Source organism: Sander lucioperca, chromosome 11, assembly GCF_008315115.2.
Source record: "Sander lucioperca isolate FBNREF2018 chromosome 11, SLUC_FBN_1.2, whole genome shotgun sequence".
Taxonomy (NCBI): Eukaryota; Metazoa; Chordata; class Actinopteri; order Perciformes; family Percidae; genus Sander; species Sander lucioperca.
The window spans coordinates 36,339,247-36,365,221 of record NC_050183.1 but is presented as its reverse complement, the minus strand read 5'-3'; the positions used below and the strand labels follow the sequence as shown (position 1 = coordinate 36,365,221).

The following is a 25,975-nucleotide window of genomic DNA, read 5'->3' as shown; positions in this document are numbered from 1 at the left end:
CATGTCGATTGTTCAGGATCATTTAGTATAGGCTGGCTCGTGGTGCTAAGTGACACGCAGACCCAGTGTTAGCCAGAATACCAACTCCTCTGCTTGCACTTCTTGCAGGTAGCTCATATCTGTTGCACCTCACCTCCCACTTTCTCACCATACTTGCTGCTGGAAATACCATACTGATGGGCAAAGTGCATTTCAAGGTGAAGAATATACCCCTTTGGCTTCTTGCGCCACATGTTGCGCCACTATATTAATTTCTAATAACAGTCTACTTCTCTAATTATACCTGAAATAGGAACTCAGCCTTCATCTGTGTGTACATCCCTCACATTATTTGAAGGCATAGTAATCAAGCATATGTGCACGTTCATTGCACCGTGGCATCACTTAATGTAAAAATACATGTTCTTTTTAGTAATCATGTAAGTCACAATATGAATTATTCATTATACATTGACAGTAATTGTCACTCCCTACATTTAGTGCGTATAGAATATTGTTGGGTAATTTGAAAAAGGGGGAACGCAGTTGATTCAATTTTCTCATTTCACAATGCCCTGAAAACGAGAGCAAAGACACATTGAAGAGAAGGGGGGGGGGTCCAAGGTGGATAGAATGTGTTTGTGATGATAAGCTAGGATGGATTATTTTCTTGCCACTCTGACAGCCAAGATAATGCAATTTATTTAGGACGAATGAAGACACCACAAGTGCCGCTCTTGTAACAATACACCCTCAATTTCCTCGTCAGTCTCGCCTTGCACAGGCCTGCTGAATTGGGTTGTATTGAATTGCTGGCATGTTACTCCTCCCCGGTCCTCTCTAGGCTGATTCAGTGTGGCGCTCGGTTCACGAGGTGCTCACTGAGAGCGCATCGGCTGCTTTCTGCTGTCTCAGGCTTCTGGCATTGGAGCTAATTACAAGTGTTGCGTGCGTGTATGTGTCACACAGAGAGGAGGAAATGGAAGGGAAATAGAATCAGAAACCGTCTATGTATTTTTGTTTTGTATATTTTTCGTGTGAAAGTATATTCTAACTTTCAAGTTAGAAACTTCTTTTCTTCTTGCGTCTCCACAGCTCAATTTCTTTTATGTCACATACACCTGTAGGGTTGATTTTCACCTCAGGATATGACTGTATATTGATAATAGCACTATATAAATAAATAATAACTTGGACCAGTTAAACGGATTTGGCAAGCCATAGTTATTTGAGTAATCCAGTGTTCATTGCAGCTTTCAGCATGCTCAGTAATAATTAATGTACTACTGTAGTGGAATGTTTACAGACTGCAGTCTGCATCCAGTGTTGTTTTCACCCCTTTCACCCCTGGACACACACACTCTCACACATACACAAAGGTGAGTGTATACGTATGCAGCCAGACGCGGCAACGCATGTGGTCAGACAGACAGAAATAGCTGCTCCCTCCCCTGCAGCGCTCATCAATCCTATGTAGTTTGTCAGAGGCCGCTCTGCCCAGGTTCGGTACAGTAATCACATTTCCACACCTGCTCCATCCACAACCTTCTCTCTCTAAGATGTGAACACATTCCCAAAGGATGCAGGGTGGCGTCTGCTGCCTTTCAAGTGGTCAAGCTGGGTTCAAGCCCAGATTTGGCAAGTATCTAAGCTGTCAGTTGTCCTTGAGCACTGACTTCCTGCCAGCCTGGGAATGCTCAGTAGCTGACCAGGTGCTCTGATCTCCCTGTGGTGGGGGGGATCAAAAGACTATTACATTATCATTCTTTACAACAGCTGACTTCATTCCGTATGTGACCCCTTGTGTTAACCGTGTTGTAGTTCTGTGCTCTTTACAACCACATGTCCAGATTTATTATATCACTACACACACTGAAAGGCCCCTTTACATTATGCGGTCAATCAAAAACTGTGATTCTAGATCTCACTGAGACACATCCACTAACGGCAGATTTATAGCTTGAGCTACTGAAGACAGCCTGTATTATAATTCTTCTACATTAAATGAAGCAGAATACTCTTGTGGGCTAGTATATTGCTATTGCTGGAAAAGAACCATTTATATATATATATATATATATATATATATATATATATATATATATATATATATATATATATATATATATAAAGGGCATGATTTTTCTTCTTTTCTATCCAGTCATTTAGTGTGGGATTTATCTGGCGTACCACTGGTTTTGACTGACAGTTGGTGCAGTGGGTTAAAAGGGAGAGGTGGAAGCTTGGTTTCGGGGAGGCGAGGCACGCTGACCCTCCCCGATGTGTGTATGACCTCATGGACTGTATAGCTGAAGCGTTTGGTGTAATACCCAGACTGCAGACTGTCAGCCTCTGCACACATTGGACTGTCTCACTCTGCAGAGTGCAGACTGACTGCTGAGGCGCTGACATCATCAGCACAAACCAGAGCAGCTCCACCAACAAGTAAACGTAACCTCTTGTCTCTCTCCGTCTCGTCTTCTCTTCTGTTCCACCTCCTTCCCTCCCTCTCCGCCCTCATGTAGCTAACCTCTGCAAATCAATCCCTTTGAAGTCATCTGAGGGCCACATTTGGGTCTGCATCTTTGTGCTTGAGGGAGGTGTTATCTATATTTCAGCAGAAATAATTTTAATATTTCCTCCGCTGTGTAGTCAGCTTACCATGGCAGTAATTGTAGCTCATCTGCAGTGAGTGACTTGCCTGTCAGGGGACACGCTGATACATGGATCATATTCCTACCTGTGAGTCTCTCTGACTCTGTCCATCCTGTCAGGGGAGAGATGGAAACTTGGAGTCACTCAGGTCATACAGATGACTCAGTGAACAGTAACAGTCATTGCTGTGGCGACATAGTTATATAGACGTAGTTGTATTTCACTCTCACCTTTGTCAGGCACAAAGTTTTAGAACACAGCCCTGGAAGTGAATGGCAAGCAAAACAGACAGACCGAGAGATGCACTACAAGCTAGAACTTTGACCTAACGTTACTGTAATTTGCTGACATCAGACTTGGAGAGGAGAGAACCCAAGTGGACTGCTGTTCCCCCAATTCACCCTCATAGTGTTTTTTCTCTTTTCGTGACCAGGATAGTTCCGCGTCATCCTCTCATCGAAGTTATAAACAGTGACACCCACTTCGACACAAGGGGAGGTGAGGCCTTTGTGTAATATGCGGGCCTTACGCAATTTGCGTAGTAAGCGTACAGGGCACTCGGCTTTATTTAAAGCTCTCTCTTGGGACATTTCAAGCGCTCTTGGGGCTCCTCTGGTGGCCACGGGGGACCCGGAGCAGGCAGTTATGCTCTGGGTCGGCTACAGTAAAGAAATATGAGCACCTGGGTTGGGGTGCACTGGTAGCCAAATAGTTACATAGTATTCCACATAACCGTACTGTCCTTGGTTTGATTCCATGTACCTCTCACTCTCCCCTCATTTCCTGTTGGCGATCCAATGAGGGTGAAAAATCTCGCAATTCATTTATTGCTCTCTTGGACTCTACTGTAGCTATATCGCTGTTTTCCAGATTTCAAAATGTACTTTGGTGAGTAAAACACCATCATAACGATGAATAATAATGATCTGCAGGAAATTCTTGATCTAGTCTTGCTCCAGATGTGTTGTGGCTTAGGTGACAATTAGGCATTGACAGAGCCACTTACACAGATGCATTATGTATGCCCTTTTTTTGCTCTGTAGCATCACTAAACACATTAAACACATGTTCACAGTAGCCATCATGCAAACGACAATATGAATATTTTACACTACAGCACAGTGATGATGACGACGACTGTATTTACGCCCATACTTTGCAGTTTAGCGCAGCTATCCATATGGCTCTTAACTGTTCTGTGTGCGTCAGTACCTTTTAGAGACGCACTGTAGCATTACATTTTAACGGGGCAGCTTTTGCTGGGCCCATGTGATGGCTTATCACGCTCATAGGGTGGGAACACTTGAACAGGCCAAGGCATGATCTCTGTCTCAGCAAAGCTATTACAAGGTTCAGTGAGTCCAAGCACAGCAACGCGGCGGGTGATAAGCAGGTGTATATACAGTAAGTGTGTGTGTGTGTGTGTGTGTGCAGTTTTGCTGTGTGTGTGTGTGTGCGTGTGTGTGTGTGTGTGTGTGTGTGTGTGTGTGTGTGTGTGTCAGTGTGTGTGTCAGTTTATTCCTGCAGAGTTCAGTGTTTCTGTCAGCACAACCTTTTCTGCAGGCTTTTTTATGTTGAATTTGCCAACCACTCAGCTCTGGACTTCATGGGATGCAAGACATTTCCCTCATCGCAATCCTCTTTTATGGTCCGTTCTAAATCCTGGGTGTATGTATGATCCATTGGGGAGTGGCTTCACAAATGTGCCACAAGGCTAAGATAATCTCTCTCCTGAGAGGCATAGGAAAAACTTAAGACGGCCCCATGGAGCAGTGAAATGTCACACAGAAGAACATATTTAAAGAAATTCTGCACAGGATTCAAGAGATGTTGTGGTATCCGTTCAATGTCAGGAGCGACAACCTTACATTATGTATTTGATTAGTAGAAGTATACATTTAAAGCTTAGACCTGAAAGCTGAACTTAAGTAATAAGTCTCTCTTTCTTTTTATCTCCATAAACTTTAGTGCTACACCTACTGTAGTCCTTCTCTTCCTCTCTCTCTCTCTCTATCTCTGACTTCAGCTTCCTCTCTTCCTCTCTTTTTCCTTTCTGTCTTTCGCACAGAAAAAGAATGACACAGTAGGAATGGAAGAGGCGACCTATTTTAAGACCAGTGTGTAATTAATCATAAGCAAGCAGCAAGCATTAAGAGAGGAGGAAATGTATGATAGCTCCCTCTGTGACTTTCTGTCCCTCCCTAGCTGACATTCTCTCTCTCTCCCTCTCTCTCATTACCAGTCCATCTCTCTCTCTCATACATGTGCTTCTCTATAATAACATGTAATTTGTATCCTTGCCTCTTTTGCAAAGACCAGGGTCTCTCTGTCTCATGCCTTCTTTTAATCTGTTTTTTTCACTTGCATATTAATTTTTTGTTTCACATCTTTGCACACACGCACACTCCTAATTATGAAAACCGCAAAATGTCATCCAACGCCCTGTCGTGAATGTTTAAACACTAAACCAGTCACATTTCATTTTAAGTTATGTGCTGCATGGTAAGGGCTGATTCCGTGCATGTTCATCCATTCATGCAGAACATTTCTTTGGGCAGAGATGTTACCATAGTCACAGTCCATAACTGCTGTCTCATTTCTGTATACTGTACATGTGATGTCACCAAGACTGCAGGCTGTTTGTGGACAGATGGTGAACAACACAGTCTCATTTGTGGGTAATAAGTCATTACTAATTGTCTGCGGATTGGATCAATGTCCTATTCTGCTCCAGCTCAGCTCTCAGTCTGTATCAAAACAGACTGGTAGATGGTAGCTAAGGAAAAGTCCTTTTCATCTCATTATTAAGGCAGTTTTGCTGGAACTGGTCAAATTATGTCAATAAATGGTTTCTTTTATAGAGAAAAATGGACCAATAGGAATAGAAGGTTTTTAAGGCATTAAACGCATGCATGCCCACACATGAATAAACACACCAGCTATGCTCTTATTTTTCAGTTGGTGATGTCATCCACTTAAATCCTAAGGAGCTTATTGATTATTTTTATAAGATTTGTCACTCTCATTTTTCACGACGGCAAAAACCCTGTGCAGCATACAGAGCGCACAGAGCTGCAGTATTACTCTCTGTGGTGTGATTGACTCGGCGAATTGTCATAAGAAGTTTGGCCTTTTTGCTACTGACACCTCCCTGGCTAAGGCGACTTGATGACCCAGTCCTCAGCTGTCAGTTCCACTGTGTGCATCACTGCCTTTTCACTGCAGCAGATACATGTCCGCCTGAGCTATGACTCAAAGTGGAGAGGCGTTTGTGTAGCTGAGGTTTAATACCAAAACTGCATGTAGAGATACTCACTTGCCAGACTTATCTTTGGCAGTATAAGTGTGACTCAAGCAGATTAATGCATAGGGAGGGGTTTGTAGAGCACACAGGTACGTTTTGAGATGTTAGCAATTTAAATGTAAGTATTTAAAAACTGAACTATTGCCATAGATCTTTACCTCAACATATCTGATTTTTGCTTTTAATGGGACCATGCTGACCTTTGGTGTTTATTATTTGTTAACATTACAAACAAAAAGGTTATTATTTTCATGTTGGTTCTTTACAGGTCAAAGTGCATCTTTTATTTCATTCATTGACAACTGTACACTAGCTTTTTACAGTGAGCAGTAGCATTGCACAGCACTTGAAAAGTATTAAGTACTGAGTAGCTGTTAGTGGATTAATATCCTAATTTCATCAATGTCATGCACCACTAATATGATGATTATGTATGTATTGCTTAATTGGTTAAGCATCATGATTAGAAGCAACACAGACTTTTGTTTGTTAGTCGCCATTCATGGTCCCCGTAGAATAAATTCTAATGACTTTGGTGATGCTAAAACTTTTCCTTTGGCACCCCCAGCAAAGTGTTCACTTATCAGGTGAAATATCACAACATCTACATGCACCTGATGGCTTGGCACTAACATGTTGTTCAGACATTAATGGTCCCCAGAGGATGAATCCTACAGACTTTGGTGATCCCCTGATTTTTCTTCTGGCGCCATCATGAAGTTGAGTTTTGTAGCTTTGAGTGAAATATATCATAATTTTAACTAGTTTTGTTTAAACTTAAAACCCAAACAATGAACTATAACTAATCAACATGTAGTATATTTCTGGTTTAGAGACAGCAGTTATGTTACCCTGCTAAAAAAAGGCTGGCTACCTTTAAGCTGAACTAGTTTAGCTTTTTTGTAATGTCTAGCGTTAGATTTAGCTAATTTAAAGTACAGTATGATATGCTTATGCTGTATATTATTGTTAAAGTACTTCAAATGACACATTCATACTATTTAAACTCCATAAAATGTCACCTGAAGCTGGCATTTTATGGATTTTATGTCACAAAGACATTTAATTTCACAGTGGATTAGAGAAACCGACTTTTCAGAATTGAAGCTACTGTACTAAGCATTTTTGTATCAAAGTGAAGCCACCTTGAAAAGCTTATTTCCCAAAATTTTAGCATTTTGACATTTTTTTATTCCACCCAGAGCGAGCGAGCGTAGGCCAAGTTTGAGTCAAAATGGCTTTTCACATCACATCACCTGATTTACCTGAACAGTTGCTGTGGACAGCAGCACTGAAAGTAGATTTAGGTTCATGCTAATAATCTCCCACCTTCACCTATTTTTTCCTCATGAAAACACACAGAAGATACTGTTGGTGACATGCTTTTATCCACCTTTGCTTGATGCGACGACTAGAGAGCATAGTCGAGTTGTGAGCATGTGGCAACAGTAAACCAATCATTTGAGCATGCTTAAACAACACTGAAAGCAACAATGGAAGTCACATTTCCTATGTTTTTGGAAACAGATTAACTTCATGATTTATCATAACTTACAGTGTTGAGGACGCTACTTTGAAAACGGTAGCTAGTTAAGCTACAAGCTACTCTTCATTGGAAGTGGTTAAGGTAAAAGAACACAACACTATTGTATAAATTACACTACAAACTACCATTACTTCTTAGGTTATGGTTAGGCGTTGCCCAGATAACTGGTTGGTATTAAGGTAAGGTTGGATTGGGGTTAAGGTAAGAGGAAACACAAACTGATGTGAACTTAGCATTTTGTTCACACTAGCCCTAATACTGGAACCTTTGCATGATTTTGAAAATAGCTACATTACCCAAATGCTAGTGGCAATCGTAGTTAAACTAGTAGATTCAGTATTTGTACCGTCGCTAGCCTAGTTGACACCAGACGCTTCTCAGTTGTAACTGAGAGTGGGTCTGGGGAAGGTTCATTCACAGCCCATTTCCAAAGGGGCGTCACCAACCGACGGCATTCAAATGCCTCTGGATAGACCTAAAACCAATCACCAATCACATCGGTTGTGATTGGTGCCTCGATTTGGAAAAATTGGAAATGGGCTTGAATGGGCTCTTGGCCAGACGGACTTGCAGAGCAAATCTCAAATTTGCCGGAAGTTTGTCAGGGTTTTCCCAGGCTATACAGTCGCTATTCCCCAACAATGATTTATCAGTAATTTACCAAAAACGTATATTTCAAACTATAGGTCTACTATAAATTTGTTATGTACACTGGCATTATCCACCCATTAATGGATGGATGGATGTGGATGGATGGATAGATTTAGACCCAACCAGGCACACACATTGACCATATCCTGCAAGTTTATATTTGATTTTACGAGTCATTCAATGCTCAGCACTTACATATTTTACCATCTCCATCGGTACATCATTAACCTTTAAGCACTGTATGTTTTCAAATCACGTACAGTGTTGTTTTTTTCCTCCCTGCTGTTGATTTAAGAAATGAGCCTGTCTCTAATGGTTTTTCTCATTCAGCGAATCACTTTTATGTATTTTCAAAGGCAGCCTCTCCATCATCTCCCCTGCCCTGTGTATCAACAGCAGCCTCTCTGCAGCGGTGGGAGTCCATCGCCCAGTTTCACAGGAAATTGAACACACTCCCATGTACTGAGTCAGGGTCAGACAACATCTAGAAATGCACACGCATTTGCTTGCATGTGTACACACATGCATAAACACACTCACACACATACAAATGAAAAGTATTCCCAGACTTGCAGGAGAACTGCACTCTGTGTTCTGCACAGCATCTCTCTGCTCAGACATGATTAAGTCTGGTTGTTATTATGGAGAAGATGCAGTGTATTAGATGGCCTGACAGATTGTGTCAGGGGCTGCAATCCTGCAGGATTGGATAATAAAAAGACACTTAATCTAGCTGGTTCCCTACAGTCCTTCTTTGCACACAAAATAAAAAATCCTGATGCCCCCTCTGCGGTCTAACCGTCCTTGTCAAATTCTCCTCCTCCCTCTGTCCCACTCTAAAATATAGGAGCAATAATTACGACTTAATCTCCTCAATCTCGGCCATACATCCACCAAAATATTTCCCATGAAGAGTCACAGAGTTATAGCTCAGTAACATAAAATGTGTTTATTACCTCCTGCAGTAATGTGCCATTAAAATAGGTGCCCGCACCAGTATGCGTGACTGGACGATGATCAGCTGATTTATGAGGGCCTTGGCTTATCAGGAGGACCTGGGATGAGAGGCAGGAGAACGACAGGAGGGGGTTGACTCAGCACACTGTCCTTCGCCTGGCGAGCATCAGTCATGATAAACAGGGGCACGACCGACGCAACAACAGCCAATCCGTCACCTTGTAGAAAGTCATAGAGACTGGGACAAGTCTATGTACTGTCTGTCCCACTCTACTCTACTCTCTTCTCTGTTTCTGTCAGAGAGCAGCAGGAGGATGGGCCCAGGATAATGAGAGGGGCATAATGCTTGCTCACTGCCTGTCATAGTTTGTCAACATTCAAGGCACTTTCGTAATGCTCTTTCTCTGTACAAAATAAATAATAAATTCATATTTGTCTCCCACTCTTTCTGCCTTTACAGTGGAGAATAACCCATGCCAGACCAACCCCTGTCTCCATGGAGGGAGCTGCTTGCAGGAAGGTGATGGCTATAGCTGCTACTGTCCTCAGGGCTTCTCTGGAGAGAGCTGCGAGATCGGTGAGTCACTGGCCGGTCAGGGCTGAGATGGGAGACCTCAGAGGTCAGCAGCTGCAGGCAGATGCTGCATCACTGTGGGATAAGAGACAGAGAGACAGGCATACGTTGTTTCCCTATTGTGGGATTTGTTTCCTTTTTTTTTTTTTTTTTGTCAACTCTGAATTCAATCCCAATGCACTCAATACCAAGAGGAGCTTTCCTGTCAGGTCCAGTAGCATTGAATCAGGCTTTCTGACTGAAAGTGAACTGGGAACATCCATATGCTGCAAGTCAGCCAGTTGTGACAGAGGCGTGCGTGTGTGTGTGTGTGTGTGTGTGTGTGTGTGTGTGTGTGTGTGTGAGGTTTTCACCTTCTGCCCCAGGAGTAGTTGGCAGTTTGTCTTTCCTCTCAGCTGTGTGGAGAATGTGGCTGTCAGAAAATGGCTGTGCACTGTTTTTGTGTGTGTGTGTGTGTGTGTGTGTGTGTGTGTGTGTGTGTGTGTGGACACATGGCCCACAGAGGAGCCATGATAAGGATCAGTGAGGGATGGAGCAGCTGATTAAAGTGCTGAAGGAAAACAGGAAAATAAAGAAGAGAAAAAATAGATGTGGCATTTGTAGAAAATATCCTGTCTGGCACATTGATTCTGGCTCCCAGCCAAAGAACCGTGGGTTGAACCATAGTAAATATTAGATTATGTGCAGAAACTGCCCTCTTTTGTGGTGCAATGTGGGTCTAGTCTTACATTTGGCTTCTCTTTCTTTGGGCAGTTTTGGCAATTCCTGTTTTTATGATTAAAAATGTGGTGTTGATCTGAGTGAAAGTAATCAAGTGTAAACAGTTAATAGACAGATGCACCATCAGAATTCCTTTTCCTGAACTTCCTAAATTAGAAAAGAGCACCAAGCACGTTGAACCTTTTGTTAGTCCGACTTCTCGAGCTCTGTGTGTTCCAGAATTATGCGTACAAAGACAACAGGCCGAGCTGAGGCTTTAAGGGTCATTACTTATGGAAAAAGGACATAGATCAGGGGTCAGAGGTCATGTTAAGCCTATTGTCCTGGGTCTGATTATCAATAACCTTTCATTCTTATACACAGAAAAAAAGATATTATGCAGCATTTAGGTGTGCCAGTGCATTAACACCATTGGAGATCAATCAGCGGTCTGGAGTTGGATCAATAATTGGTGATAAATGAACGTTAACTGTTTGTAATGATTTGCTGCAGTCGATGTGTTTGGGGTTTCTTATTGAATGAGACCAAACTTAATGTTTTTTTATAAGATATTGGAATAAAGTATCACATTTTTGCCTTAATTTCGGAAGGAAAGAGCTTTCATAAAATATTATATATATTCTGTTTACTGATTATTTCTGCACTTGCTGTCTGTCCTTCGGCTGCCGTCTGTCAGGAGTGTTTAATTGCCTTTCCCAGTGTAACTAAAGTGTTGTGATGTTGATTATGTTGCTAAACAGCTGCATATCTGATGTTTTTAATAATAATTACGGCCATAGGTTAATTGCTTATTACAGCAAATGTTTGACCACAATTTTACAAACTTCACACGGCGCTGTTCTGAAGGAACTAGGCCTTAAGGAAAGTGTGCCTTATATTTTGTGTTGCATTTAATATCCGCAGCTACTATTTCCTTCAGTTCATCATTTGTGGTTGAATATCGTATTCGTTGTCCTTTGGTTCCAAACAAGTTTAGATACACCCACCACAGCCCCATTATAGCCTATAGAGTGGCATATAAACCTATATATCCGCTGCACTGCCTCTGCTCTCTATGTGAAATGATTATTTAGGCAAAATGTGGCAGTGGCACCACAGCTGCAACGCACCTTCGAGGATGTCTCAAGAACATGGCTTGTAGCTGCAATTATTTGGTAAGAAGCGTTTTGGAGAGCTGCATTATTGATGGCCCGTGTTTCTACTGTGTGTCGTTAATATTTATGAGAACGAGAGAGCGCGAGAGAGAGAGAGAGAGAGAGAGAGAGAGAGAGAGAAGCTGTGGACATCTCAGTGTTAGCACTCCAGCTCCACTAGATCCTCATCTTTAGAAAGTCCTCTTCATCTATGTTCCTGACTTAATCTGGGGACACAGACAGATTACAGTCTGTAAAACACCGTTCTAAAAATCTAAGCTTTAGGCTTTAGTAGTATACCAGGACTGGTAAGGACTTGGTGGTAAAGTCTGGATTCTTCAGCAGAATAAGTGATTAATGAGGCACAATACAGCCTGTCAGTTTGATGGCCATGTGTTGAGATACAATAATGAATAATATTTTGCTTCCCCACAGCTGGAATGAACATTTGTTCACATATATGAGAAAATCAAAACAGAGATATAAACAAAATGCACCTCTGGGAGATTCTACTCTTCCACTGATTATGATGAGATACAATAGTCAAATATTTCAGTCTTAATGTTTCCAATCCTTTTACACAAAAGTGTCTGTCTGTCCTGCTGCTCTGGAAAAGTATTGAAAGGATAACTGTACATGTGGGAAAATTCAATGAATCTGCATGTTTTGTCCCATTAGACCTCTACTTTTCATTCATATTAGGACATAGAATTTGGTTACATCATGTAGTTCCTGTGTGGGTGTCCAGAGCCTTTAGACTGAAGATCAATCAAGCTGTGCAACACAGTCAAAGTATCACTTCAGATGTTTTTGTACATTCTATAAAATAATTCAGATCAGACAGTATGCACGAGCACATGGCATGTGAACTTAAGGAATTGACACTAAGAGTGTATAACCAGAACAAATTATGTATCTCTGTCTCGTTACTTTGCTTACTAAAACTACACATTTACTGGACGTATAGCACTAGCGTCAGAAAGATTGTTTCACTGTGGTTAACTTACAAACAAACATACAAGCCTTTTTCAGACATTTTGAGATGTCACAGTAGAATAAGCACATGTGTAAATAATTAAATGAATGATTGGTGAATTCCATTTAGCTGCTTCAGTTTCAGGATCCTGGTGTTGTACTATACATGTGTACACCAAAATGTAATAAAGCCATTGTTTTTCCTGCTGTGAGAAAGGCCTATTCCCACATTTATCACAAGAAGAAAACACGACAAGGTTACACTGATCTAATAAAGAAGGGTGACAGTTTGTTCACGCTGGAAACCAAAGTTGACAAAACAACCATTTTTGTGTGCAGGGGGGAATGGTTGTATTGATAGAAAAAGAAATCAGATAGGCTGCATTGTATGTAGGAAATAACGGTCCTCATCAGCAGATTTAGTTTGTTCAGTTAACAAAGTCAACAAAGACAACTTTATTTTTTACTTTCTATCAACATCGAGTGAAAGGGTGAGTTGCTCAGAATCATATAAAGTAAGGACATTTGCAGTACGATGGCATCTGAGCAAACTGGAGCTGGGCGATATGGAGAAAATCAAATACCCTGATATTTTTCACCAAATACCTCAATATCGATATTGTGGCGATATTGTAGGGTTGACAATTAGTGCTTTCACAAAATATGCACACAATGAGATTTTTGATAAATAATCATCAGTTATGTTGATATAATAATAACAGTCTGGTGTGTTCGGAAAATTCCATCATTACTGTAATGCAGCCTTTAAAACAAAAGGAAAAGACAGCACTTGTGTCATATCAGGGTATTACGATATCGAAAATTTAAGACGATATCTAGCCTCATATATCGATATCGATATAATAACGATATATTGCCCAGCCCAGAACTTCATTTCCCACAATAGATGCAGCTAACCATTTTTTTTTCTTTCAATACGAGTTGACCTCAACAAATTATTGCCTGACATTGACATATTAATTAAGCTAATAAGGAGAGCATTGTTAATGAATGGGACATCTTCATTCTTCATACCAACACATTTCCCTTTGTTACCTTATATCACAGGGTTAATATGGGTTTTAAGTACAATATATTTAGTTTATTTAGATTCACGAACCCACAGATAGAATAATAAGTTGTTTTAAAGGTCAAGATACGTCATACACGTTGTTTTACATTTATATTGTGTTTGTCTTGTTTTCCTTTGTGGTTTTTAAAAATGAAATGCCATTCTTGTTGACAGCAGCAGCCATTTTCTGTTTAGTTCAAATATGGTTTGTTGTGGAGAAAACGCATTAACCCTTCTCAGTCTATTGCTGAGGACGGGTCAACAAATCACTGTGATTCTACCTGGAGCAGGAGTTAGGCAAATCATTTCTGGTCGACTGCTGTTTGTTCTACAGAAAGAACTCAATCAGCCCATCAGCCAGTCAGGTGAAAGGAAGAAAACGGGCATGAAAATCGTTTCGAGCTGTGAGACATTCATATGCATCTGGATTAACCAACAAATAGAAAGAGACACATAAATGCAGTGTTTTTCTTCATGGCTTTTCGCAACAGAATCAAAATAGCTGGTAGATGTGTGCTTTTTGGATTTCAAATGCAGAATGTGGTGTGAGGTCAAGACTGTAAATGATCCTCTTAATAGAGGGAAATTACTCTGATCGCACTATTCTCTCATCCTGTCTTTCGACCCCTGTCCCTCTTCCTCTCCATCCATCTTTCTCACTGCCCTGTGTGGAGTATCCTCCTCCATTTTCTCTGTCGTTCCCATGTTGAATTAGAGGAGATAGCAGTGTCTGAGCTGCCTTCTCACTCTGCTTTCACTTCTTTTTCAGCCTTTTTGTTTTATTTCTCCTCAACTCCTCAAGCAAATCAGTCAGAAACAACAAGCAGAGCGCTGTTGGGCATAACACAACACATGTGGGAAAAGACATACACTGTCCAATCACTACCTCACAACACTACAGTAACATTCAGTCGCATTCACAGGTGGTTTGAAGAACTCCCAGGTCAATTTCAGCAAAATAAATTGAATAGCAACATCCTCTATCTGTGTACACAGCAATGTCCTCAAGTTGGTTTTCTGCTCAACAGGGAGCACACCTGATGCTTATTCATTATTATTATTATTATTGTTGTACACCTCCCCCTACTCTCTGACCTCATTTCCAATCATTGTGATTAGATCTGAGTTTTCTCTCCCACTTCCTTCCTCTCTCCCTCCCTGCTCTGTACATTTTTATCAAATGTGATTTGTATTTCTCTGACTACATCTTCACCCCTGTTGCTACTCCTGCTGCTTTCCTTGTCTCCCTTCTATCACTATTTTACCCATTTCTTTTTCCTGTTCAGCCCATCTCCTTTCCCTCCTCTCTTCCTCCCTCCTCACCCCTCCAACACGTTGCTCTTTGGCAAGACCTACACTATAGCGCTGTATTGAAATTACTCTGCAGTGCAGAGATTGGGGTGAAAACAAGCCTGTAGCCCCCCAGCATTTTTTACCAAATAACCCATTTCATTTCCTGCCACACTTTCTCACTCCCCCACAAACCCCTAACCTCTCTCACCCTTTCTCTCTCTGGCTCTGTGCTTCCATATCTTTCTCTCTCTTGCTCTGTGTTTTCCTGTCAAAGGCCAATACAATTATTAATACAGAAATGCCTCATGCATAAATGAAACTTATTCAAGCTCACACGTTCACTCACCTGCATACTCAAACTGCCAATATGCTCACAAGGGTGTTCACAAAATATATTCTCCTTTGTACTTTTTTTTCCCTTAACTCTTTTCCTCTTTCTCTCTCTCTCTCTCACACACACACACACACACACACACACACACACACACACACACACACACACACACACACACACACCTGTTTGGACCCTTATAAACCCAATATGTACCCAAGACTATATGAAGAGCTGATGCATAACTGATGTTTAAAGAGGCCAAGAGAAAAACGCCCCCGCTGGGCTTCTGTATTAAACTAATTCATCCACTGAGACCCACTCCACCCACATCAGCTCATATGATTGAGCTTGAAAGATTCATGAGGTTGCGGCTATTAATATCATCGGCCCTTAACCCACCTTACTGGTGTGTGTCCACAGATCTGAGCGATGAGGTCAAAGAGGATGGAATAGGAAGAACAGGCTGTGGCTGAAGATAATGGTGGTTGTATTGTAGATACACACAGGCAGCTGCAATATTTGTCAGCAGATCTCCCAAAATCTGGTGGTTTGAGGTGAATTGAGGCAGAACGTGAAATTGGCATGCTTAGAGCTAGAGGTATTGTATGTGATAAAGCTGACTTACTGTATAGCCAAAAGTGTAGCAAAAGTGTGGGACGAAGAAAGAAAGAAAGCTGCGGATAGATAGTTTCTCAGTGAGTTGCAAGGGTATGAAGAGGAAGACAGATGGAAAGGGCCGGTGCTACCATGCTGCTGCCCTCAGGAGATCCCATTCAGTCCTTCATTAATGATGGGATGGATTTATGTGTTTGGCTCCAAATCCTCCAAGTTCTAGTGCTTACGTCAATATGTTGTAGAGTTTCACTGCTATTTTTTTGGCTTCTACTTTTCCTCCAAATGTAGATCCGGTGCTGGCCACGGGGGGAAATACTGCACCATTAGAAAATGATGATTCATGTAGTGATGAGCAGTTTGATTGCTCGCATACGAAACAACAGCACAGACAAGGATAGGGTTGAATACTGAAAATGGAAATTCTGGTATTTACTGGGAAAACTTAACAAAATCAATTCCCTTTTCCCAGCAAAAAAACTCCAGGAACCTGGAGGTTTTGTGTCTGTGTGCACCTTTTGTGTTTGTGTACTGAAGACTATACTGAAACAAAGTCACCTCCTCTCAACCTCATTAACACTATGCAAGCATCTTACCTTAAAATGTTGTTTTTCTAGTAATATAACTGGATATACTTTTTCAACTCTAGTAGTTCATTCTAATTTCTTACTGCTTAAACGGCAGCTCAGAGTCCAGCTGTGTGGCCAAAACATTTTGTAGGATATGTCTAGATGAAGCAAAGTGTAAACTCGGTAGAAAAAAACTATGCAGGCAGTTCAACAAGTGGCTCAAAAGAATAGTATAACATTTTGTGAAAAATGTGCTTACTCGCATTCTTGCCGAGAGTTAGACTTGAAGAAGTTCGATACCGCTCTCATGTCAATATGGTAAATATAAAGCTACCGTCAGCAGCCAGTTAGCTTAGCATAAAGACTAGCATCCGTCAGATTAACCAATTAATTAAAAGTATATCTCATTTGTCTAATTCATACAAAAACTGAATTGCAGAAACATTGTAGATTTTAAATATTCTGGTTTTCTATAGGGCTGCACGATAGGAGGAAAATGTCAAATTGCGATTATTTTTGACTGATGTTGCGATTGCGATATGATTCATGATATTGGAGGGAATGATCCATTTTTTGGATCATCATTCTCATTTTCATTGAAACACAAATCAAAATGTACTATAGTCATGTAGTGTGATTTTTGCAAGAATCTGTACCAAACAAAGATGTTTTCCTTTAGTCTGTAGGATAGGATTTGTAGGCCCAGGACATCTCTGCAGCCCCACAATACTTCATTCAGAATGGTTAGACACATATTTTGCCTTTAACAAATATTGCGCCCCCCCCCCCTGCGATTAGGATATTGCACTAGTCCATATTGCGATTTCGATAAAATTGCGAATAATTGTGCAGCCCTAATTTTCTAAGCAACTAAAGCAGCCTGACAATGATTTAACAACACATGACTCAGCACAGTGACTCGGATGAACCATGCATGAGGCTGGATGTGACAGCGAGTGTACAAATGGCAGAGTATGTGTCTTTTGTGTGATTGATGAGCAGCAGTTTGTCACAGTTTGTCAGCAGCTGAGGAGCTCTTGAAGAGCTATGATTGGCTGGCTCTGCTCGTATCTACACGCCTCATTAATGTAGCCACGCCAGCTACCACCACCCATACTCTTACCCCAATGCTGCCACCAGCAGTGCCTGATTGAAGTTTCTCGGCCTGCATCTGACTCATGCTGTGATGCATACACATTTGCATTCACAAAAGCATTCATTCACACAATAAGAGGCACACAAAACTGGTCAATACACATACCGTACATGTAGTCATGAAAATGCACAAATTCATTCATGATCTAACACAGAAATTCAACAACAGATACATGGAAGCACACAGATACAGCCTCAAGCATCTGCAGGTGTGCAGTTAAACTCTGTTCCCACTATATGGGAGATGGGTGGATGGCATAATTTTCCGGCTTTCAATCAGCATGGACACTCCTTCCTCTCCAAACTGCTCAGGACAATGAGAAACAAAGGACATACTGGCTGCAGAGTTGAATGAGCTGCTGTGTGTGTGTGTGTGTGTGTGTGTGTGTGTGTGTGTGTGTGTGTGTGTGTGTGTGTGCACGTGCACCGCATGCAGTATCTCTCTGGTATAAACATACCTGCAGATTAATAAACTGCTGGCCAGGACTCACCTCTCTCTCTCTCTCTCTCTCTCTCTCTCTCTCTCTCTCTCTCTCTCTCACACTCACACACCCACACACACACCCACACACAGTTTGCACTCTCTCATACTCACACATTCACACACTTGCCACCTTGACTTTCCTCATCTTTACTACTCTTCTATGTAATTGAGTCGTCAGCTGAAGTGTCGGGTACAGTGAATGAATATGCATGCGAGAGTCTGATATGGGTTTGGTTTAGCTCAGTGTGTGTGTGTGTGTGTGTGTGTGTGTGTGTGTGTGCGTGTGTGTGTGTGTGTGTGTGTGTGTGTGTGTGTGTGTGTGTGTGTGTGCGTGCGTGCGTGTGTGTGTGTGTGTGTGTGTGTGTGTGTGTGTGGGATGGATGAGCCAATGACTCTGTATACACTGGGTGACAGCTTCAGGAGCAAGTGAAGCATATAAAGGCTGGCCACGTAGAAAGCGGGACAAATTGATTTCCCATGAAGGCGGGGAGCTGGGTTTTACACAGGCGGGTCTTATCAGTGTTCCAGAAACACTCGAGAACAACACACACATACTGACACACAAGCGTCTGCACACTGGGACACATACTTATATCATCAAGTGTAAAAATGGATCACAAAATGCTACATTCATATGAGAGTGCACACAAACAAAAAACATGAGAACATGCACTCATGCAGCAATGCACACATATGTTCTGGTCAAATGACTTTAAAGGTACCCTGTGGAGTTTTGGACCACTAGTAGCACTAGCAGTGTTTTTATAAGTAGGTCAATGTTTTGTTTGCAACAGAGTGAAAAAAATGTCATTTCTCCTTGCAGGATTAATAAAGTATGTCTTAATCTTAATCAAGTAGGAAGTATACCCGTAACCTTAGGTTGCTTTCACACGTGAACAGTTTGGTCCGTTTTAAACCGAACCCTGGAGCGTTTGGTCAAATAGTCCGGTTGGTTTAGGGTGGTGTGAAAAGCTCATTCGAACTTTGGTGCAGACCAAACAACCGAACTCTGATCCACTTGAAAACGGAGGTCTCAGTGCACTAGAATTCAGTTTACTAACCGAACCATATGAAAAATGTAACAATGTTGTAACTTCACCCCGAAATTGCACCAAGTTTACTGAACTACAGACAGGGTTTCCCGCAGCACTTTGCAGTTAAGGCGGCTGCCTTAACAACACGCGCCTGCCGCCTTAACTAAGTCGTCAAACTCTATATAAACTCTGTCCTGTTTGAGTGGCTGTAATGTATAAGTCGCATCAACACAGTCTGTAGGAAACAAGGTAACGGCGAGTTGTCAAGATTACCACCAATCACAACGGAAAGAGCATTTGCTGGCGATGAGTGTAACTGTCTTTTATTCACATTTAAAGGGATAAATCGCCATTTCACCGTCGCGTGCGCTTCGGAGTTTGTCAACAATGTGCGGGCAGCTGGGGCATGCCCGGGCAGAGACGGGGTGAGTGGACTTACCGGAGCGTTGGCATATGGCAGGCAGAGAGCATTTATATATGTATCTCTGTCCTCTGTCCCTGTCCTGTCCACATGTACACAAACTGCACACTCTATAGTGACCGTGTCCAACATTACATAGGGGATTTTTATTTTCTATCTCCATGGTAGCGGGCCAGAGATTCTGAAGAAAATAGCAGGAGACAAGAATGAGACAGAGAGAGATATAGCAAGAAGGCATGACAGAGAGGCAGAGCAAAGATGATTGAGGGAGTAAAGTCATTGACCAGGCCTGCCTGAGTATGATTGAGTAGCAAACACAGATTAGCTGAAAAATTGTAAATAGGTCTTCCTTAAGATTTACCAGAGGCCGTTTGTTTGGTTCATGAGCCTTTTCTTTTCAGAAATAGATTTAAAGATTCAACATCAGAGCTCCCTCTGCTCAGAAACACATCCTTATATAATTTCACTGTCAGTGATTAATTGATTCTGACAGCAGTAAGAAAAAAATAGATAATTCCAATCTACTATTTCCTCTTTAAGTATGTCAGAAATAGCGACAGGAGGCAGAGAATAGCCTGTCATTTCACCCCTCTAGGGAACTGCTCTACTTTAAGAGTAGAGTTATTGTATTTTTTAAGTGTGTACACTCACAGAAGTAAGGACCAAGAGAGAAGGAAAGGAAGAAGGAAGCAGGGAAGGAAAGATAATAGGTAGGATGGAAGGTAAAAGGGAAGGAAAGGAGGAAAAAAGCAATGAAGAAACGTAGTCTGAGGGAGGTTGCAAAAGGAAGGATGAGAGGATGCAAAAAAAAAGGAAGCGAAGAGATAAATGGAACAAGGGAAGGAAGAGAATGAGGAAGACAGATGGAGTAACAGTGACTGCGTTTACATGCTCATAATATTCCGTTTTTTGCCCTAATTCCAAAAAAGACGATATTCCGACTAAGCTGTTTACATGGCTAATGAAAGTAAGTATTCCAATAATATTCCCGTTTACATGTAGCCGTGCAAAACAGGATTTTTTCATGGTTTATCAGCGGTGGCGGACTTGTTGGACCGTGAGAACACAGCGTCCCTCTTTCATTCCTTCACCCAGCTTCTTGAAAAGGTCAGCTTAGCGATTTTTGCACATATCCAAAAACCTGTTGATATCCAAGTCTTTGACAATGTTTAAAAGTAGCTGTGTTTCTCCTTCTTATCAGGTCTGCAGCCTTGCAAACTGTTGGCTGGTTGGTTTGTTTACAGTAACCATAGCAATGCACAGAGCTGACCATAAGACGTAAACAGGCAAGAGGCCGTAAACTGCGGTAAAACCCCCGATTGAGACGCATATTCCTAATGTGCTGTGTACATGTCCAAAGAATGCCTCTAAAATAATACCCAAATAATACCAGAATATCCCACGTCTTAATCGGAAAATGCTATATTTGGAAAAAGGCCTTATTCGGAACATCCAACCAGAATATGCTGTTTACTAGTCTGGCTATCACCAGACCAAGCTCAATCTTTTAAGATTGAACATTAGTCTGGGGAGTCTGCTCTGTATTTTCTACTGCACAAGAGGCGTGATCAACGGGCATAGTTCAAATGACTCTGTTCGCAATTGGATAGTCCTTCAACCAATCAGACCAACGATCCGGGTGATGTAGCAGCGACAGCGGCATCAACGAGTTGCTGCGCTTCGGTGGCCGGCTTGTTGAATGTAAACAAAAAGCTGCTTGGTCGCTTCTCTATCGTCATCGTGTTAAACCCGCCAATAGCGCGCTTGGTGGATAAGCCAGTTTGTCCCTGCAAATTTGTAACAGAAGCAGAATAGATAAACGTACAGGTTTCCAGCCTGAGCTGCAGGGCGAAATCAAATCGCCGGCAGATCGGGCTGGGTTTACCCAGTCTAGCTGTTTACATGACATGTATCAAATTCAGAATATTGTCATATTCGGAATAATAGTGGAATATTAGTGTGCGTGTAAACGTACTGAGTGAGGGAGAGAATGAAGGAGGGAAAGAAAATGCGATCCATTTTAAGAGGTAGACGTGTAGCTCCTTTAAGCTGAGGTGAGCTTTGTTAATGATCACACCCTGGGTATCTCGGGCAGATAAAGTCGTCAAGGAACAGGCCAAACCCCACACGATCCAGAGGGACTCTGCCGCTGCTACCACCAGGAGTCCTAAAGGGACACCTGTAAACCCTCCTGACTCAAAGGAAATTAGCCTGGTGAGACCCACAGGGGTAAAGGAGGATAAACTTGCCATTTAGAGATCTCCAGAGGGAGGGAGAGAAAATAGAAGGTGAAGAGACTCGGAAGTGACTAATGAAAATAAGTATGGAAGGCAGTGAGGAAAGGAGGAAATTACTCTGGAGGAAGAGAAATGAAGAGGAGAAAGTCAAAAAATAAAAAAGAAGAGCACATCTACAGCTGCTGCTGATGATTATCTGGCTCTATTCTTTATTTCCTGTTATTTCAAAGTCCTCCTCTGCTTCTGCGCGGAGACAGAAATAAAGAGCGAGGCTTTATGATACTGGTGGCACTGTGGCAGCTTGCTTGGCTTCTCCTGTCCCTGGCTTCTTTTTCCTGGCCAATGGTCCCTTCCCACACAAAATATAAACAGGCACTGAAGATGGAGCCAGTGCATACACACACACACACACACACACACACACACACACACACACACAGCATCAGTGAGTGAAGTCAGACTGTCAGAACTGAGGACCAGCAGAGCGATGTGAGATGTTGTGACACTTTACCTCATTACATTTTCCCAGGCTGTTATGAATGTTGCAGAAGTGCTGTCAACCAAAGCGAGGACCTGTCAGAAACACACTATTGGCACACACAGGCACACACGCCTCTGACGCATGCATACTGTCATATCAACCTTGCAACACGTGAATTAAGATGACTCTTTTTGCTGTTTTTGTAGTTCATGTCGCCTTGTGATTTTTGGAAACGTCTACAAGGCAGGTTTAAGGCTCACTTCAGATCTCGTAAACCCAGACGATTTGGATCGTTGCCTGCGCGCCACTCTCAGCACAATCGTCGGCGCTTCAAGATGTAATCGCGTCTGGGGCTAGTGGGGAGGTAGCATATCCCTGCTCATTCTTACATCTTAGCCAAGGAAAAGCGATGGAACATGTTCTCTATCTTCACCAGAAACCCCAGGGTGAAGGACTTTTCGCCAAACGCTGGATCCTCTGATAGGTTGATCAGCGTTGCACTGAGTTCTCTGGAGAGCAGCACAGAGCCTTGGGCTGTACCAGAGCTGCTGTGTAGTCTGTCTGTTTCCTCTTCTCTCTGCTGATCCTGATCCCTTTGTAATCCATCCGCACCCAAACACAGGGACTCGGGACTCACACTACTTTACTAACCATTCTCTGCTATTTGCTAAACAGAAATATCACATTTAATTTAAAGAAAAAGTTTGTTAAAAGTGGAAATCTAGCGTTGTGAAATGGTATCATTTTGTAGGATTTCTTTTCTTTTTATGGCCACTTTATAGAAACTGAATTCAACTCACATTCACAGATCAAATATCAAAATATATATACATAATAGATTAGGAAGAACATGGAGGGACCTTCTGCGAGGCACAATACACAGTATCTTCTCTAAACATATAATAATCCTTTAATTCTATATTAACAACACAGTCATTCTTTAGTTATTGTTGGCTAGAAACTCATGTCCCCCCCCCCTTTTTTATATGTTTTTAGTAAATTATTTTTGTTTCTTAAGCCTACATGTTTCAAATAAATATTTTGAAGTGAACAACAAATGGAAGGTACTTGTAAGGGAAAAGCTTAAAATGAACACCTGTTAGACTTTATTCCCAAACCTCCTGTGCTTGGACTGCTCTAGCATCTTTTTTCTGAGATAGCAGAAGAAACTAATTGTGGGACAAGGCAGCTACACACGAGAAGTCCTGTATTATTAAACATCTGCTACAAGGGAAGGATATATTTTGGTCCCAGCACAATTTGATGGCCCCGACTTCAATTCTGTGTAGACCTGCAGTTTTAAAGATTGTACAGGCTTTAGCTATCTTTTCATGAATGTAGGGACACACTTGTGCAAGAAGATGTCACAATAGCAGTATTAGTTAGTTTTAAATTTGACCAATGTTGTCTCTCTTTGTTAATGTTACTTAACAAAGTTGACGTCCATGGGTTGTACTATTATTGTAAGCTGTGGAGTGTTTTATTCTACATGTTGTTAGAAAACTTTACACATCAAGCAGACACAGAGAAACATTAGCATTCATTTGGCTTTGTGTTTCTGGCCATGTGGTGAATGTAAGTCTGATTCTTGTTGGTGTCCACCAAAATCCTGAGGGAAATATTTGGTTCTTGCTGCTGAATGCTGCACTACGTTCGCCAGCTAGTCCCTAATTTTAGTTGGTCCGCTTCAGTATTGGTTAGCTAGCGTTCAGTGGTGCTTGCTGCTGCTAGAAGAGCAGTGACTTTCAGCAGCTGAAAGACTCTAAGGGTGTTTTCACACCTAGAGTTTGTTTGCTTTGGTCCATATCATTTGATGAGTTTGTAAATTGGAGCTATTTCTCCTTGGTTCGGTTTCCTTTCACACCTGGAAAAATCCAAGCGTACCAAAATGCGTGATTACAAATCACGCTAAAAAGTTCACTCCGCTTATTGGTCGGATGTGTGTGGGGCGGGAGCAAGAAAGTAAATACAGGAAGAAGGTCCTGTGTTCTGAACTTGTGCATATTTCCTGCATCTCCATGGTCAAACCAGCTCATTTCATTTAAATAATCACACTTTTTTTTCCACAAGCGACGTTACTACGTATGCTCTGGTCACCGAAATTGCGTGCGAGTGACGGACGGCGAGCTTGACTGCTGTCTACTTCTGTGAGAGAACTAACAAGCTGCTACAGTTTGCTGCTTTGCCGCATCGCAGATCGCAAAGCACACCTGACTACAGTAGGCGTTTAGCTCAGACTTGTGGAGTACACATACAGTAGTTGGTGCGGTTCGAGGTCGGATCACGTTCTCACCAGTGATGCCGGGTAACGCGTTACTCTAATCTGACCACTTTTTTCAGTAACGAGTAATTTAATGCGTTACTATTTCCAAACCAGTAATCAGATTAAAGTTACTTATCCAAGTCACTGTGCGTTACTATTTTTGTCATTTTCCTTAGTAAAAATATATATTGTTTTTGCTTTCTTCTTGTCTCGGGGAGTGAAGTCACGTATGCGACGACAAGTCACGTTTTCAGCATGTGGACAGGTCACGTTTTCAGCATGTGGACAGTTAGCGTGTACCACGCAGCGACACAAACGTAAACAACAATGGAGGGAGGAGAGAGATGCGCGTTTTCTAGCTGGAAATACAGTCACTATTTTGAGTTTGTGTCAGCTAAAGACGGCAATATTAAGGTTCGTTGTACACTCTGTGCTGGTGGCGACAAAGTGCTATCTAGCTACAAAAATACTACGTAAAATTTGAAGAAACATTTGGAGTCGCAGCACTGCAGTCAAACTTACAGTGCAAGTCCCACCAGGTGATGCAAAGCAGAGAGGAGAAGGTCCCCCACCACCCAAACAACAAAAGCTGGACTTCGATGCAAAACCAGTAAGTGGGGGAGAGTTGAAGAAGTTGGTCAGGCAGTATGTTGTAGAGGAAATGCTGCCCTTAAACACGGTTGACTCGCCTTCATTTCATGCCATAGTAAACAAGATCCCTACTAGGGGCCTACTGTCAATGCAGAGTTGCCTCACAGAACAGCTTTGTCACGGTTGTCGTTTTTATGTTGAGGCGGCGGCGGGGTGTTGTCAGCAGCTGCTGAATGTAACTAATAAAGTAACTTGTAATCTAACTTAGTTACTTTTAAAATCAAGTAATCTGTAAAGTAACTAAGTTACTTTTTCAAAGTAACTGTGGCAACACTGGTTCTCACCACAAACGAACCTCTCCAGAGTTCGATTGAAAGCATACGGAGGTCTCGGTACGCTTGTTTGGTCACTTGTGTTGCGCTCTCGAGTGCGATTGTTCTGTTCTCACCTGTCCAAACGAACCGCACCAAGGGTGGACATTAACTCTAGTGCAATTCAACTGAACTAGACGAGGAAGTTGTGAAAGCCTCCTAAAACTCTTTGTAGAGCTGTGGGGAACTGCAGAGTCAGGTGATAATTATGTTTGTATTTAGTGTGGTTTAGAAACTCTTTCTCTCCTGCACCTGTTCACTCACACATTCCTTACACAAACAGACACATACGTTCATATACACATTTATATAATAAACACAGCACACACCAGCATTATAGTTATTGACACAACACAACATGTTCCATTAAGTGGGCATGCTGTTTGGACGAACGGCGGTTCAATAGAAAGGTATCCATCTTTGTAGAAGGGCATGGAAATGTCAATGCCCCTCAGCTAGCTAAAGGAAGTCAATCATCCAGGGTCTCACACAATGAAGGATGACAAACACAAAGAGCCTTTCAGCAAAAACCTTTTGTGTGACAAACATTTCCATTTCAAAGCC

General features: G+C 41.9%; 1 protein-coding gene across 2 annotated transcripts in view; it reads left to right on the top strand.

The window, feature by feature from the left end:
* Positions 1–25,975, top strand: part of ncanb (neurocan b) — a 158,027-nt gene that overhangs the window by 86,032 nt on the left and 46,020 nt on the right. For both annotated transcript variants that reach the window (XM_031318339.2, XM_031318338.2), the window contains exon 10: positions 9,553–9,669. In XM_031318339.2, coding sequence (XP_031174199.1) covers positions 9,553–9,669 — 117 coding nt within the window. The remainder of the gene's footprint in view (positions 1–9,552; positions 9,670–25,975) is intronic.